A 17,111-nucleotide genomic window follows, 5' to 3' on the forward strand; every position below is an offset into this window, starting at 1 on the left:
ATAATGTTTCAAAGGATTGTTGCACACAGAGAAATGGCTAATATCTAAAAGCTCAACAATGCAATAAATACATTGGCAAGGACATGGAGTACCTAGAACCTTCCCAGAATAAGAGCTGGAGAAAATGTAAAGCGGCACTTCACTGTAGAGAATTATTTAGTGATAGCTACTAAAGCGAGCCATGTGTATAACTTATGATCCTCGATTTCTCTCCTGGGCATGTTTTCAACAGAAAGGAATATGTATGCCAACCCAAAGATATGTACACAGCATCTTTATTCATATTTCCAAATGGAAAGAACTGAGAATAGATAAATAAATTATGATCAATTATCACAATAAAATACTACTCAACGACAACAATAAAAGAATGAATTACTGACATATACAACATCATGAATGAATACCACAAACATAATGATGAGTGAAAGAAGCCAGATGCAAAAGAGTATATATCATATGATTCCATTTATATTGAGTTCAAGAACAGGCAAATAAATCTGTGGTAGGTTACCACTGAGCAAAATGAAGTTCCAAGGAAATAATAAAATAAATAAGAAAATGAAATAAACTGAGATCTGTTAGAGCTACTCACTACAATTAAGTATCTGGTCTTTTTCTTTTATCCTCCTAGTTTTTGCCTTTTATATTTTGATGCTTGTCTACTGTATTTGGTAAATGATGCTTTCACAACAGATATATTCATTGAACCAAAACAATCTTTGAGTGACTTTGTTTTGTTACATGTTTGTTAGATCCCAGAAGGTTGAGTCATGTTCATTAACCAGCCTATGAGTCACATCTGTAATACACCAGTTAACCATTTTATGTTTGATATTATAATGCAAATTTTTGGTCTTATTTTTTACTTCTCTCAGTATGCTATATATTTTCTTTAAATGCTTTTGTTATTCGTTTTGTTTGCTTTTTAAAAATAACATTAATTGATTAGGAAAGTACCAGATTCCTTATGCTGCAAAAATGTATATAATTTTTTTTAGTCATCCAAAAGTCTTCTGGCAAGAATAAGCCTACAATGGAACCATGAGTAAGTTCCCCAAAGATGGGAAGTATATAGATCACCTGCTCTGCCTAGAACAAAACAAAACTGGAAATGAATAACAATAATAAAAAACAAAGAGTTCAACCACATGGGTACCGAAGAATGTGCGTCAAAACAGTCTTTAAAACTACAATCACAGAAACTCTAGAAAACAATGAAATGAAAATGCCAAATACCAAAATCTTAGAACTATCCAGGAAAAAAAAAATCAAGAGAAAAAGAAATATATCCAAAGTTCATTCTTTAAATAAGTCCACAAGTCCTCAGCTTTTTAAGGAAAAGAGAGAGCACAAATTTATATATTAAGAATAAGGAAAGGAAAATAATCGCGCGAAACTTTAAATTAATTAAAAGAGACCATTTGTAAAAATTGAATAAATGGGAAGATTTTTTAAAAATATGAATTACCTAAACTAGGTCAAGGAAACATATAAAAGCCTAAATAAAGCAATAATGAGAAAAAATCAGGCCCCAAAATTTTATGGAAACAATTTACCACAGATTTAACATCTTCTTAAAATATAAAGAAAGGCAAGCACTCTTTTAAAATAAAACGAGCATAATATTGATATCGAAACCTAACAAAGCTATAAAATAAAGAAAACTGCAACCTAATATTATTTGTAAATATGCATGCAAAATCATAAATAAAATATTTATAAACAGAATAAGGGAGCATGCTAAAAGAATAAAAATAAAGTGACTCAGTGAGATCTTTGCAGAAATTCAAGGAAATATATTGATGTAATTCATCATGGATAACAGGCTAAAAAAAGCATATGACCATCTAATTATATGCTAAAATAGTACTTAATGAAAATTAAATACATTCCTGTTTTTTTAAAAAGAGTAAAAATTATGATCTGTACTTTCCTAGCATAATCGCACACAGAGAAGATATAAAGGGGCAATTCACAGTACAATAAATAGATCGTTAATAAAAGCAAAATACTCAGCTATGAAATCATCACCAGTTTGGCCGTGTTGTTGAGGCTCTGAGAACTGGCTGAATACTTCTATACAAGATGGTGAGATCTATCTTAAGTGGAGGAATATATGTGTGTAAGGTCTAATTCAACCTTTCTGAGTTTATCCAAAAGAAAACACATAAAGTACACTTTGCCTCACTATCTCGCATCCCAGAAATTACACTAAGGAGGACACCAAACTAGAGAGGAAAGATGTCTCCTCAAGAAAGTACATTACAGACTTTTGAGAATAATAATCATAACAAGAAACAACACAAAATTTCATCTACGAACAGATGATTCCCATGTATGTTTATTGGCATGAAAATAAATCTATAATATTTCAAGGAAAAAAAAGGCAAAAAGAATCTATGTGGTCTAACCCTCTGTAAATATGTGGTATAAGCTTAGAGAGGTGTCTGGAAGAATATTCCTCTAAATTTTACAGTGGTTATATCTGGATGAGCATATTTCAGGTAATTTTACTTTTTTTCTTTTCTCTTTTGTTTATACTTTAAATGCAAAAATGTCCCAACACACAACCAAGCTTCCAGTTGCCCCGGGGATCTACAGAATGAAGTCTGAATTTTTCAGCCTCCCATGCAAGTGCCTGTAGATCTGGTTCAGAATTACTACTGATCATAGGCTGCATGGCCTTCACCCCTTCATACTCGCCTTCATGTCTAAAATAACCTCTCCACTCACCTCTGGTGGACCTGGAAGGCCTGAATTGAAGGTTCTCCATGAAGCCCCTCCATGTCATGTCTAGAGCTGGCAGATATCTGTCTTCTCTAAGACAAGTCTCTACCTCACAGATTACTCACATTCAAGGCCCACATGTCCCTTTCCCCCTTCCACAGGGCCCTCAAAGCTTCTGACCTAAAGTAGCTGCCCATAAATACTCCCTTTGACTAAATGCACGAATCTCCTAAAGAAAAAAGTTAAATGCTTAAACAAATGTAAATAGCAGTCTTATGGCAAGAGGGAGTAAACCTCATGGGAAGCATTTAGGCTGGTTTTTCCATTGTATACCTAAGTTATCTCCAGGAACCTGCCTTGCCTCTTCTATCAAGCCTTCTGAATAATACTTGCTAATTGCTGGCATTTCTTGGAAATTACTGGGAAAAATCAAGCTTACCCTTCCAAACGTGTCTTCCCTTCTGATCCTTATCATAACATGTGGAGAATGGGTCTTACCTGGCTCAAGGTGGCTTTCAGCATTCCCAGGAGCAGCAGGGCACCCTCAGTACATAGTCCAACCCGGAGCACTTCTTCTGTGTGGTGCTTCTGCAGGAGCCACTGAAGCATGGCATCCAGGCTGCCCTGAAAGAGGAGGCCAGGGCTGCAAAGAGACCTGCAGCTACATACCAAAGGGATCAGATTTCTAGCCAGTACACTGTTTTCCAGAAGCCTCAGTGGGAAAGAACAGCACAGCAACACCTTAGGTGGCTGGTCCATCTGGGGAATTTCAGCTCACTCAGTACATAAGGGAAATGCACACCTCCAAGTAGGTGCTGAAGATACCCCACTAGTGACTCGCGTCGAGTTTAGTTCTTTTGGAATGACATCACAAATAATGTCCCAATCAACTTTAATGAATCTTTGTAAATGAGATTACAAAAGATATATGATGAATTCACTTGGGAAGAGTGCAGACTATAGTGGAAAGAGCATTGGTTGACAAGCAGCTTGATCTAACTTTGCCTCTTTAATAGCTGGGCTTAAGCAAACAATTTAGCTACTTGGCAGTTCAGTTTCCCTCTCTGTGAAATATAAATTACATTATCTACCCCATCAGATTATCATAAATATCAAGTAGAATAAAATATGTAAAGCATCTATCATGGGTCCTGACACTTAGCAAATCTTTGTTTCCTAGATACATTCTTGGAGAAATCAAAATACAGGGTCTTGATGAACTTAGCAAGAATATTCAGAATTTATTTTGAAGTGAGATCTATAAGACTATTAGCATTATCAAGATTTAGATCTATCAAGTATAAGGATGTGCAAGAGAGGTGCATTTTTGTGGCCTTTCAAGCCTTGCCTTCACCCCATTTCAATTCAGTACAGTTTACTCAACTCAATTAAGACCAATAAACATTTCTGAGTCTGCTATTTGTCAGGTGCCCAAGAAGATGAGTAAAAGGTAGGTCTGTTCTTAATGTGTTCAGTTCCTAAGGAAAGAAGGAAATATGTAAATATGTCTGTGCCACATAAGGCAAAGCTATGCTAGGCACAGAGGAGAGAACGGTTCTCTCTATCCAAGAGGCCTAAGCTGGAGATGGCATCTGAGGCAGATGATGGTGGGGGAAAGAGCTCATTAAAGGCACAGAGTGGACAAGCACAAAGTAGCTGGTTCTATTGTGAAGATGACTCAGGAGGATCACAGCATGAAGGGCAGGTAAGTAAGCAAGCTGGGCCAGAGAGACTAGTCAGATACCCAATCACAAAGGGTCTTGATGCTGGATATAGAGTCTGAACCTGATACCACAGGAATGGGAGCCAATGAAGACTTTGATTTGCTGGAAGTGAGTGAGTAAGCATAAGCAAGTGAATGGTAAGAGGGTATATACAGTGAGTGTAGACTCCTCTCTGGAGAAATTTGGCCAAGGAAAAAGAAAAGAGTGAAAAACAGGACAGCACTTGGTCAAGTGTGTGAGTCAATAGGGCAGCTTCTGGTTTTCAGTGGAACATAGTTTATCATACCGATGGTCTATGAGGAACAAGTCATTGAAAAGAATATGCTGAAAATACATTTAAAAAATGGATATGATTGAGTAAAATCACTCAGGAAAGAAGTGAAAGGAATCCATATGAGCCTTAAAAAGCTGTCCTTGGCCAGCGACAGTGGAGAGAAGATGATGAAGAGGGTGATGGCATAAATAGATGGAGGGCAGGATGCTTAGGCAATACCCCTCTTCTGGGCAGCCTCCAATCTTACTATGAGGTAAGTCATCTGAGCAAAGGGCAGCTGTGGGGCAAAAGACTCAGAACATATACGGTTTATATCAGAATGTAGGGGCATTACAAAGGTAAAGGGACATGTTTTTCTGAAGGCATTAACTGAGGCTCTAAGTCTGTGGTGACAACACTTCGCTTCCCCATGCCACCCCCATCACCATCAATTTCTCTAACCCCAAAGGAAAAAAAATTAAAAGTGGGATTGATCAAAATGGAGACCTGCTGGGGATGACTATGGGAGGCAGAGGTGCAAGAAGTCAAGGGTATCCATAGAGCCAGCCAAGGCATATTGACTGCTAAGGAAGTAGGTTAAGGCAATAGAAGCTGAAAGAAGGGGGCGGTCAGGAAAGGGTGGAGAGTCTTAGAGAACTGCCTTAGTCATGTAGAATCAGAAAACTAAGTGTGTCATTCCATCCCAGGAGTTCCCCAAGAACCTACTTTAGGCTCGTCTGTCAGCTCTGTAAGTGGTGTCTGTAGGAAGAAGGTGGACACGATGAGGTAGACTTCCGGAATATGAACGTGGTGGACCAGAAAGCCATTCAAGACGCGGAACCCAGGAAGCAGGCAGGGGCTCTGGTCAGGCGAGGGAGAGTAGCTCTTCAGGTTATCTATTAATCAGGTGGAAGGTACACAAAATCTCATCGAGAACAACTGCTATTGCTTCTCATCAAAGTGGGGATGGGGCACACAAGGGAATTCCCTTCCACCCGCCCATCTCGTAGAAATCCAGGACAGAAATATATGTCATAAAAACACGAACACAAGAAAGTACTCAGCAAGAAGTCTTTCCCCTATTCCTGACATGCTCATTCATTCATTCATTCATTCATTCATTCAGAAACAGATATTCGGTACCTGTCACCTTAGAGTCAACAAGGCAATTCTGTATTAGGCAACAAGGACATAATGTTCTGACAAAATATACAGGACCCCAGTCCCTCACTAAGTACTTACGATGTAATGGGAAAAACAAAAATTGAATGATTAAATATCAAATAAATATAAATTTGTGATAAGCACTATAAAGAAAAATAATAGGGGCAAAGAGAGTGTAACAGAGATGCCCTAAGGAGGACCCTCCTCTCTTGGAGTAAGTGAAATATGAACTGAGACCTTGAGGATAAATCCACATTAGCCAGGACAGGCCTGCTGGTGTTGTGGGTAGGAAGAAACATCCCAGCAAGAGAAAGAGAGACTTTGAGGGATGGAAAGAAGCCCCCAGTCTCTGAAGAACAGTGAGGACCTCAAGGATCCTGAAAGGAAAATCAGAGAGAGCTGGGCTGATCAGGATTCAGGGGTCAAGATGATCCTACTGCACCAAAGTCCTGAAGGTCCCAAGCTATAAGGAGACTGGCAGGTCCTCAGTCACAGCCCATGATGAGTTGGCACCTGGCCCCCTGGAAATGGCCGCGCACTCACCCATCACAATGTCCATGCCTTCAGAGCTGCGTTCCACCCAGGATCCTGCAGACAGGCCATCTTTAAATCGCCCTCGGAGGGAGAGGCTTGACAAAAAGTACAGCAGTAGCTTTAATCCCAGCACAGTAGTGTTGGGATGCAGATGACCCTGCATGAGCAGCAGGAACCAGTCAGGTGCCAGATTCAAGAATACCTCTTCCTTTGTCCTGGAGGATCAACAAATGCAATGAATTATCTCTCGGTCCATGAGCAAATGACATGTCTAGAAAATACAAATGATGTCCAGCTTCACTAATCACCTAGGAAAGGCAAGTTAAGGTTAACATCTGGATATCACTTATCAGAGTGCATATTGCATTTTAAAAGTGGTAAATAAGACGCTGGCAAAGTTACTGTGAAATAGATGAATCTGTCTACTAATGACTGAAGTGTAAGTTGGCTAAAGCTTTTCAAAGCAATTTGAAAGTATGTACCAATAGATGTAAAACACATAGGCCCCTTGACAACTCTACTTAAATGATAGTCACACTTATGCAGTGTCCAAAAGCCACCCATTTAATTACAACAATATAGTCACATAAAACAAATAATAGTTATTTGTCTCCCTTTTAAATACACTTGTCTAAACTAATCTAAACAGAATAATTCAATGTTTTTTCATCTTTACCAGTTTAGGCAAAAAAAAAAAAAAAACCATGATTAACTGTCACTTTCGAAAATGAATTTTAAAATGGTGCATCTGGTGAATACAGATTTGCTAAAGGGAACTGGAAGGCAGTAATGTGGGCAGTCAATCAGAGGCAAAGGCTCAGCAAAGGACTCAGCCTCCTTGGAGCCAGAGAAGGATCTACCTGGGTCAGACGGTGTTTCTTCTCGGCATCAGGTGCCAGAGTAGGCATGGTGAGAGTATGACTGCTAGACCAAGAATCAAGAGATTGTTCTGTTCTAGCCTTGCTTCTGAGTTTACTAACTGGATGACTTTGGTAGAACTCTTGATGTACTCTGGTTATTTTTCTCCATAATGGTGACGGTGATGGTGATGATATGATGGTAACGTTGATGGTGATGAGGATGATGGTGGTGATGATGATGATAGCAGTTAGCTTATGGAGTATGTATAGTATTACTGGCCCCATGCCCTGGGCTATCCACACATTAATTTACACCTATGACAGTAACTGTAAATAGAGAAGAGGCATCAAGGGCTTAAATTACCTCCCCAACATTCCTGGGAACAGAGCTTGCATTTTAACCCAGGAGGTTTAGACATCCAAGCCAAGGTGCTTAAGCACTACACTATATTTCCTTTCAACCTTTCAAAAAAGAAAAAAGGAAGAGGGAGGGTTTGAACTAATTCATCTCCAAGTTCTCCAGTTCTACCATGTTTTGATTCTAGCAACATAAAGACTTACCAGCTGGCAAATTTTTAAACACTATCTGCAAAGCTGTTTTAGTGAGGGGTAACTCCCACCCTCATTCCTCTCACAAACATACATGCACACTAAAGTGTCAATTTGGCAAGAGCAAGGATCTGGATTGACTTGCTCAGCACCACATCCTCAGATCGAGAAACAGTGTCTGGCACAGAGTAGGTGCTCAACAAACAGTTTTTGAATAAATGACTCCAGGATTGGAAGTAAAGCAAGTCGTCAGTGGGAGAGAGTTAATGGAATTTTATGATTACATGTTGTTTGAAAGTTAAGTGAAGGCAGATACTTCTTTTTCCAACTTGAAAAAATAACTAAGTAACTAACAGTAAATAGCAGAAGAATTTGGCAAGCCTTTTCCTTGATAGATGCTATTTAGGCTCACCATTTCACCATTCTATTGTCTGCCAAGTACAGGACATCAAAATCAGTAATTGTCACAACTTCCAAAACAATAACAATTATACAATAGCAATGGCAACAAAAGGAGTTTGTTGTAATTATACAAAATCTGTTTTGAGTTACTCATGCTCATTAAACATTTGCATCAGAATATCTTAGGGCAAGGTCTGCTTTATGGGGTGGAGAGAATATAATTTTCTTTCTGACTAGTGCAGGAAGCACACTGCAGAAAGCAGACTCGGAGATGCTAAACTTTTCATTAAGAAAAGGTTTTAATACTGCACCCTGTATGAGGCAACCTCGTGCCAAATTGCTCTTCCTGGAGCTACTTACTCAGAGGACAAATGAAGTTTGGAGGAAGATATTACATTGAGCAGCATCTCCAGCAACTGGTTTCTGAGCCAGATTGTCTTTCCAGATGTTTGGCTTCCAGCTACAAAAAAGAAAATTTAGATTTGAGAGAAAACGGATGTAAAGAGACATAATATTTGCTGCAGTAAGCAATCATATTCACCAAATGCTTATTTCACCCAGGAATTGGGGACAGGACTCTAAATTTTGGTATTCAACTCTAGACTTCAATACAATGCTTTAAAATTTTTTCAGGGAATGTTACTAAAGTTATCTTTAACTAGAGATGTTTTCAGTGCTCCCCATCCCCCCCCAACAATCCTAAAAATGATATGATCAAATTTATCTTCCAATAGAAGAAATTTTTTTAAGTATCATAGACCCCAACACTTTTTGAGCACATATTATGTGCTGGGTATTATGCGAGGCATTGGGAGCACAGTGTGAAGACTATGGTGCTCAGTCTTGGTTCCTGCCCTCAATTTACTCTCAGGCTAGGCCTTTGGCATGACAATGCTGCAGTGAAAATAGAGCTTAAAGTATAGAAAGAGGTATAGAGATCCAGTGGAAGAAGAAACTTTACTTCTGAATGTTGTTAAAGCCCTGAAGGACATGTTAACACTATCTTAATAGAAAATATTTTTAGACAAAAGTTTCAGATGGGAGTCTGTATAAAAAGGAGTGTTGACTAAGTTCACTGTCGGCCCATTATCCATTCATTTCTTCCTTTGTTTGGTCAGTTATTTTACAACCAATTCAGAGAACAAAACTGATGAGGCAGCTTGAGAAGTGGAGTCAAATTCCCCTCTATTTGAATTCTGGCCGCATCTCTTATTAAGGTTCTAATCTCTCTAAGCCTCAGTTTTCTCGCCTACAAGACAATAGTAATTTATTTCAGTCTTGATCTAAGGAGAAGAGAGGATTTAACTAGATTGAGTTATGCTCAATTTTGCAATAATAAGAATGTTCTATATCTCCTATGTCCATGTGGTAACCACTAGCCTCATGTGGTTATCCAGCACTTGGAATGTAGCTAATGTGACTGAGGAAGGGAATTTTTAATTGTATTTAATTTCAATTAATTTAAATTTAAATTTAAATTGCCACATGTGGCTCAAGGCTCTCATCTTGGACAGCACAGATCTGAAGGCCCAGGGCAAAACAGACTGTACTTGTTCCCTCATACCTGCCCTAGCAGAAAGACTATAAAACACTTCACAGCTGCTATTCTGCACCTGGTTGGGGAGAAAGACACTCAAAGAAACAAATCAAAACCTGTGTATCTGAGTAAGCCCAGGGGCTTTAGAAGCACAAAGAGGTCATTTAATGTGGCTTGGTAAACTAGGAATGGCTACTGCAGTGGGATGAAGTAGGGAGTGGGGTGGGCCAGGCCACATACTCCTATGAAGGGAACAGCACATGCAAAACATGGACAGAGATCCTCACACATTAGGACCTGCAGGTGCTTCAGAGTGCTGAAGTTGGGGCTCATCAGGAGGCAAGAGTGGGAAGATTCAACCAGGAAGTTAGGCAGGGGCTGGTGCCTGAAGGATCCTACCTACTGGTCTATAGGGAACTAAGTTTTATCCTGGAAGCCATTCCAGGTTTTTCAGGAAGAATATACAGTTTAATTTGATTTGTGACCCCATAAAACTGTCCTCAAAAGCCATTGTTTGGGAACAGCTGCTCAGCTATTGGTTCCTTCCCCTTCCTTTGCCTCGGCTTTTCCCTATACAAAATGACCCCACAACTTGTAGGGGTCACCATGAGTGTCATCTTGCTGTCTTTGGACTGGTGTTGGGGAAAGGTCTTCTCACCAGGCTTGGAAGGCTCTGGGGTTCCATCCACAAAGATCTGCCTCTCGTCCACCGATGAAGGTTTGAGGGTGTACACAACAAACAGCGCGATTCTTAATGCAGAGAGAGAAGGACACACTCAACAGCGGGCTCAGCCGTGTCTGCTGAACACATGTGAAGGCTTATCTACACAAATCCACCCAAATGTGGCTACAAGGGGGGTCAGAGGGGAATCACATTATTCTGTGATCAATGTAATATTTTCAGAGACTTCTAAAATCTACCAGGATTCATGAGAGCAGTGAATTCTGGTTCTGCCAGATCAATAGAACAGATAGTGCTAAAGACAGAAAAGGCTAAATGTTGTGCCAGTTGGAACTGTCCTTTGCGAAGTCTGCAAAAGGCAGATGTGTTGGGCCATCAGCTGGTGGCAATGGTTGTGCTCACAGAAAGTCTTGAATTCTTGGCACAGTAGATGTGTCTGAGCACCAGAGAGCACTGAAAAACATAACCCTGCTGGGTAGTCTCACACACACACCCTTTTTTTTTAACTCTCAGTTCTGAATAGAACCCACTTTGAAGGTTTCAATGAATAGAACCTGCCACTGCATTGAAGGGTAGTGATGCTGGAGTGAATGTGGTCAAGAGAGCTGGGGGTCCGAAGCTCTACCTTTCCCCCCAGGAAGTTTGGGCATGATACCTGAGCAAGTCCTTGATGTTGAAGTGTCCCCTCAGCTGACAGTCTAGTATGGCAATGATGATGGGGATCTGGGAGGGGGTGAGGCTCGGCTCATTGAAGAGAAAGAGGAGCTTGGGTATAAGCTGTGCCTGGTGAGCAACTTCAGCATTCCGAGGTCCTTCCCTGGTGAGCCCGGAAAAGAGGTAGTAAAAGCTTTTACTGGAATGAACCAAATTTGCTTTGTTTCTGCTAAAAAGGTTTTCCGGCTGTGTTTGCTCTGTGGCCCTCTGACTCCAATGCTCACTTAGCAACTTGTCAAAATACTGTCAGACACTCATCGAATATGCGTCTGCCAAGTGCCAGAGTCACTCTTGGATGAGGTTCCTGTACTCTTCCACTCCTTGGAAACTGCCTTCAAAGACAAGCCCCAGTTATTGACTTTTAAATTCCAAGCCTCAGGGAAAACTAATGGTGGGCTCAGAAAATTCAGAACAAAGACAGTAGACTTGTGTGTGACTGCAAGCACTTCCCAACAGCCAGGGGCACAAGACCCTTGGCTAGCCTGTCTGGTGTGTGCTCTTCCTGCCCGCCCCAAACCACAAAGTGGATGAACACGCAGCCAAGAGTCAAAGGGGAACAAGACCAAATTCAAACATCCACACTCTCCTTCTCAAGATAATCACAATGCAATTTCCAGTAAATTCTACTTCCCCTAACAAAACAGCTCCCAGGTTAAGTGTTCATCTCTTAGAAAACAACAGATAAAGAGAGAAAAAGTAGAAAATGGGGGGAAAAAGGTAGCGGAGGGTGACTTTGGGTGGATTGCTCCCTCCTGAACTGCCTTTTCAGCATTATCAAGTTAAATTCTGCCAAGCTTCATATCTCTGACGCGCAAAAGAGGAAAAGCTATCCCAGACTGTGTGTGACATATGTCCATTGCTTATAAGTAAGGCCCCACTGTCTTTCGTAAGCTTTCTCATCACAGCACCGAGCAGCCTGTTTTTCTGCATTCCTTCTCCACAGGACTGTTTCTTGTTCTTCTCCTAACTTCCAGCACTAAGAACCCATGTGAAATGGAATGGGTTTATAATAGATATTCAATCATAAGAGGCTAAAGGAAAAGATGTTTACAAATACATTCAAAACAATGAATGTGCTAATGACCACTGTAACAGCTGGACCCATGAGGATAGTGTGAACATAAGGAAAGTAGATATGTTGGCTTCCCTATCTCCTTTCTTCCTTATTCTGATCACAGCCCCTGGTTTTCTTTGGGAACCACTTTTTTCTAACTCCCTTCCCACCTCAGAGGTAAGGTCTTGTTCCCAGCCTGGCAGCAAGACCCAAGATGCCCCTGTGAGACCATCCTATTGCTAGGACTGTAGAGTAAAAAGGGAAGAGTAAGAAGCCTCTCTGCTCATTGTGCTGAGTGGAGAATATGCTCCAAGGAGCTTCCCAGCAGCCACCTTGCTGTCACAGAAGGCCTGCTGAAACAACACCGGTAAACAAAAAAGCATAGATAAGATCAGTGACAGATCTCAGGTAAAGAGATATGAGTGCCACCGCTATGGGTGAAGATCTGCCCCTTTAACTGTATGAGCAAAAAATTCCCTCTTTTTCTACTTACTTTCCTCCCTTTCTTCCTTCCCTAAATTGGTTTGAGTTATAGTTCTGACACTTGCAACCAAAAGAGCATTGACTAATTCAAAATGTGATTTGGAGAAGTTACTTAGGGGAAAGTGGGTCATGAGGCAAATGGCACACAGAGAAATGTTCTCCTTTGCTAGCCACATTTACTGAGCCCTGAGAAGGCGCTAGTTGCCAGGGCTAGAGAGGCCTCTCCCGAGGCCCAAACCAGCAAGTAAGATAGATGTGCCCCACATATGTAAGCATTGCTATAGGCTGAATGTTTGTGCTTCTTCCCCAAAAAATTCTTGTGTTGAAACCTAACCCTTGGTGTGATAGTATTCGCTTGAGGAGGTGATTAGCTCACGAGGGAGATTCCTCATAAATGGGCTTAGTGCCATCATGAAAGATGTCAGAGAGCTCCCTTACCCCTCCACCAGGTGAAATTATAATGGGAAGACAACCATCTGTAAACCAAGAAGTGGGGTTCTCACCAGACACTGAATCTGCTAGTGCTTTGATCTTAGACTTTCAGCTTCCAGAAATGGGAGAAATAAGTTTCTGTTGTTTATAAGCCACCCAGTGTATCATATTTTTGTTATAACAGACCAAATAGTCTAAGGCAGACATGCTACCACCAGGGGATCTAGTGCTCTGGGAATGGGCAAAAGCTGTAGTTGCCAAGCCACTGGCCATTCTGCCCTCACAGTCCCTGTTCTTGGCATGAAACCTTTGGTTCTAACGCCAAGGCCGCCAAAGCTCAGCCTACCTTGGTGATCGAAGGATTTCCACCAGATGGGAAAAGAGAGAGAGTTCCAGGTTGTCCGCAGCATTCATCCAGAGCTGAAAGACAACAAAAACACTGAAACCAAGGCATGTGAGGAAAAATGTTTCCAGGCATTGTGAGCAGAAAGAATGCTAAATGCAATCTCCTTGATTTGGAGTCATTAACACAATTTACCACCTCTAGAATCAGACCAAATCTCTTGACAGCTAGAACATAGAGGACTCCTACCCCAGGGGAAAGCTTAAGAATCGTTCTTCTCCTTCCAATCTCTCCTACTTCCTGGTACTTCACTGTAGGTCTAGAGACCTACCGAGGACATCTACTCTAACCAATATCTGTCCCATCCTGGGCCTTGCAGACCATATGTCCACACGCCAAACATATCTCATCCTAAAAAACAAATGCCAGTGTTCTCACAGGTTTCACTCACCACCAGCAAGTGGTAGGACTAGATTAGAAGCTGGGTCTCACCTTTCTGGTTTTATACTATAGCAACTACACACCTATGTTGTACATATAACACTTTCTTCCTAAAACCTGAAGCACAGCCCATGTTCCCTTCTCCTGTACTACAGAACGGTGAGTGACACAGGTGTGAAATTCACTGAGATCCTGAGAGTAAAGGTTATCACTCAGATTGTTTTCATTCATAGTAAACAAAATGCAGCTGCTAACCATACTCTGGGGCCAAGTTGATAATGAGGCTTCCTGTCTTATTTCTACTTCTCTTTAGAGAGCTCTACTATTTCTTACCTCTAAATACTGACATTCCCTAAGGCCTGTATCTAGAAGGTTCAAACATGGAATTACAATAGTGCTTCCATATAGCAGCAAAGAGAGCTTCTTACCTCCATTTCCTGGAGTTAAGAAGTGCCATGCAAAGTCCTAAAATGATATTATTTGCATTTAGTAGATGAGAAGAGTGAAGCTCATGAATAGACAATTCTCCAAGGAGGAAATACAGATGGCCAATAGACATATGAAAAGATGCCCAAGGTCACTAATCATCAGAGAAATGCGAATTAAAACCGCAATGAGATATCACCTCACACCTGTCAGAATGGCTATCATCGATAAATTAAAGAACGATGAGTGTTGATGAGGATGTGGAGAAAAGGGAACCCTCATACACTGTTGGTGGGATTGCAAATTGGTACAGCCACAATGGAAAACAATCTGGAGGTTCCTCAACAAATTAAAAATGGATATACCTTTTGATCCAGCAATTGTATTTCTGGGTACTTATCCAAAGAAAACCACCAATTTGTAAAGATTTATGCATTCCTATGTTCATGGCAGCACTATTTACAAAAGCCAAGACATGGAAGCAACCTAAATGCCATCGACAGACAATTTGATAAAAACATTATGGTTCATATATATAATGAAAGAATACTCAGCCATAAAAAAATGAAATCCTACCATTGGCAATGACATGGATGAACCTAGAGATTATTATGCTGAGTGAAATAAGTCAGACAGAGAAAAATAAATACCATATGATTTCACTTATATGCGGAATCTAAGGAACAAAAAGAACAAACTAATTGAAAACAGAGTCACAAATATAGAGGACAATCTGAGGATAACCATAGGGGAGGTGGTGGGAGGGTTGGGAGAAAGAAATGAAGGGTTAAAAAAATACAAATTAGTAGTGTTAGACAGTCATGGGGATGGTAGAATGGCATAGGAAATTCAGTCAACAGCAATGTAATGGATAGGTGTAGAGCCAGAGGAAAGATAGAGTAATCAGTGGGATCATTTCATAAACTATATAAATGTCTAACCAATGTACTGTATACTTGAAATTAATAATGAAAAAAGAAGAGTGAGGATCATAGAGACTAAGTAACTTGTCTGACACCCAACAGTTATTAATTGTCAGAGACTGGCTTCAAAGCCTGGTCTGTCTAACCATGGAGCCCATCCTTTTGCCTCTTCCCTGTGTTTCCCAACCAGGTACCTTCTGTAGACAGTGACCCACAGAGTCAATAATCAACCTCACTTGAATGAAGTAGGTGGCTATGACTCCATGCTCTTACTTATGAGGGAAAATGAAAGAGCCTCAGTTTATCAGGAGGCCCTTGAAGGCAGAGACCATCTCTCTCTAATCCCCAGGGCTTAGCACCATACCTACCACATGGTAAGCACTTAATAAGAATTCATTAATATTTTTAAAAGAGTGAATGCAAAGAAAATCAAGATAAAATAAGTGGATTTCTCTTAAGCCAGAAGTAGGCTGACAAATTTTCAGTCCCTGTGAGCAGTCACTTCTTGGCACACACAGAGGTAGGGTAGCTGCCATTTGGAAGAGCTGGTGTGGGCTGATGTTCCTCCAGTAGGGTTAGGGGTAGGCAAACATGTTACCCTTCTGATTGCTCATTCCTCCGTAGTCAGTTTTCCTTTATCTTTCATAATATGGTTTAGTTGTGCCTCATCTTTTTTTCTTGGTCAGTCTCAGTAGGTTTGTCTGTTCTATTGGAACCAGTTATTAGTCTTATTGATCCTTTCTATGTTTGTTTCTTTCCTATTTAAATCATTCACATTCTCTTTATTTTTTTCTTCCTTCTTGCTTGAAATTTTGTTTTTGTTTATTTGTTGTTTGGGTTTTTGTGTTTTCATGTTTGTTTTGTTTTGTTTTGTTTTGGTTTTGGTCATTCAAAGTTCTTGATCATAAGTCTCTTCATTAATTTAAAATGTTCTCTTTTCTAATATACACATTGATGACTGTAAATTTTCCTCTAAATCCAGCTTTCAGCAGCCAGCAGCCTTGCCACAGTGTTTTGATATATAGTGTTTTCCTTGTTATTCAGTTATACATCACTTTTTATTTGAATTATTGATCCTCTTCTTTATCTCACTGCCTTTGCCACAATTCAGGTTTCAAAATCTTCCACCTGGGTTTCTATGCCTATCTCATGACCTATCTCCCTGCTTGGGGCTCTTGCCTCCTGAGTAACACATCTAAAATAAAATTCTAGCATGTTATTTTTTTAGTTAACACCCTTAGGTGTTAGCAGTTTAGCAGAACTTATTGACAATCTAAAATTTGTTTATAAAGCCTTTATTCTAAAAACTCAATTCTGATTATTTATTCTAAGAAATTCTTTAAGTAGGGGAAACACATGCAGGAAAACGTTGTGTATAACAACATTCATTCATAACAACAACATATAGAAATGATCTAAGACTCTAACAATACAGGAATGGTAAAGAAACCAGGAACAACATGAACCTCAGAATAATGCTTGTAAAAGTCTGTAATAAAATTTCTAAAATGTTAATGTTATGTGGGAAAAGGTAGGACTAACAATATCTATACTAAGATTATGGCTATGATAGAAAATAGAAAGTACAATGAAAAGATGCATTCAAAGTTGACAACAGTTGTCTGAGTGTCAGGAATAGATTTTCCCCCTACTTTTCTCCAATTTAAAACATTCTGTGATACACATATATTATTTTAATTACCAAAAAAAACAGTTTTTAAAATACTTTCATAAAGTCTAGCACATTTTGGCTGAAATGCATGTCCTGCAGCTAGTGTCTTCAGTCTGTCTTCTCTCCCTCTCCCTCCAGCCTCATCTCTATTTGCAACAATTTCCCTGAAGGTGCCCTCTCAATCCTCA

General features: G+C 40.0%; 1 protein-coding gene across 13 annotated transcripts in view; it reads right to left on the reverse strand.

The window, feature by feature from the left end:
• The window catches only part of WDFY4 (WDFY family member 4), a 271,485-nt gene that overhangs the window by 154,034 nt on the left and 100,340 nt on the right, over window positions 1–17,111 (reverse strand). For 12 of the 13 annotated variants that reach the window (XM_016142861.2, XM_036223477.1, XM_036223475.1 and 9 more), the window contains 7 exons: window positions 13,465–13,538; window positions 11,091–11,252; window positions 10,412–10,503; window positions 8,577–8,676; window positions 6,415–6,620; window positions 5,434–5,603; window positions 3,229–3,354 (listed from right to left, as the gene is read on the reverse strand). In XM_016142861.2, coding sequence (XP_015998347.2) covers window positions 3,229–3,354; window positions 5,434–5,603; window positions 6,415–6,620; window positions 8,577–8,676; window positions 10,412–10,503; window positions 11,091–11,252; window positions 13,465–13,538 — 930 coding nt within the window. Of the gene's footprint in view, window positions 1–3,228; window positions 3,355–5,433; window positions 5,604–6,414; window positions 6,621–8,576; window positions 8,677–10,411; window positions 10,504–11,090; window positions 11,253–13,464; window positions 13,539–17,111 lie in introns of those variants that run through there. The other variant, XM_036223480.1, reaches the window with a different exon arrangement.

This window comes from Rousettus aegyptiacus, unplaced genomic scaffold (genome assembly GCF_014176215.1).
Source record: "Rousettus aegyptiacus isolate mRouAeg1 unplaced genomic scaffold, mRouAeg1.p scaffold_m13_p_6, whole genome shotgun sequence".
Classification (NCBI taxonomy): domain Eukaryota; kingdom Metazoa; phylum Chordata; class Mammalia; order Chiroptera; family Pteropodidae; genus Rousettus; species Rousettus aegyptiacus.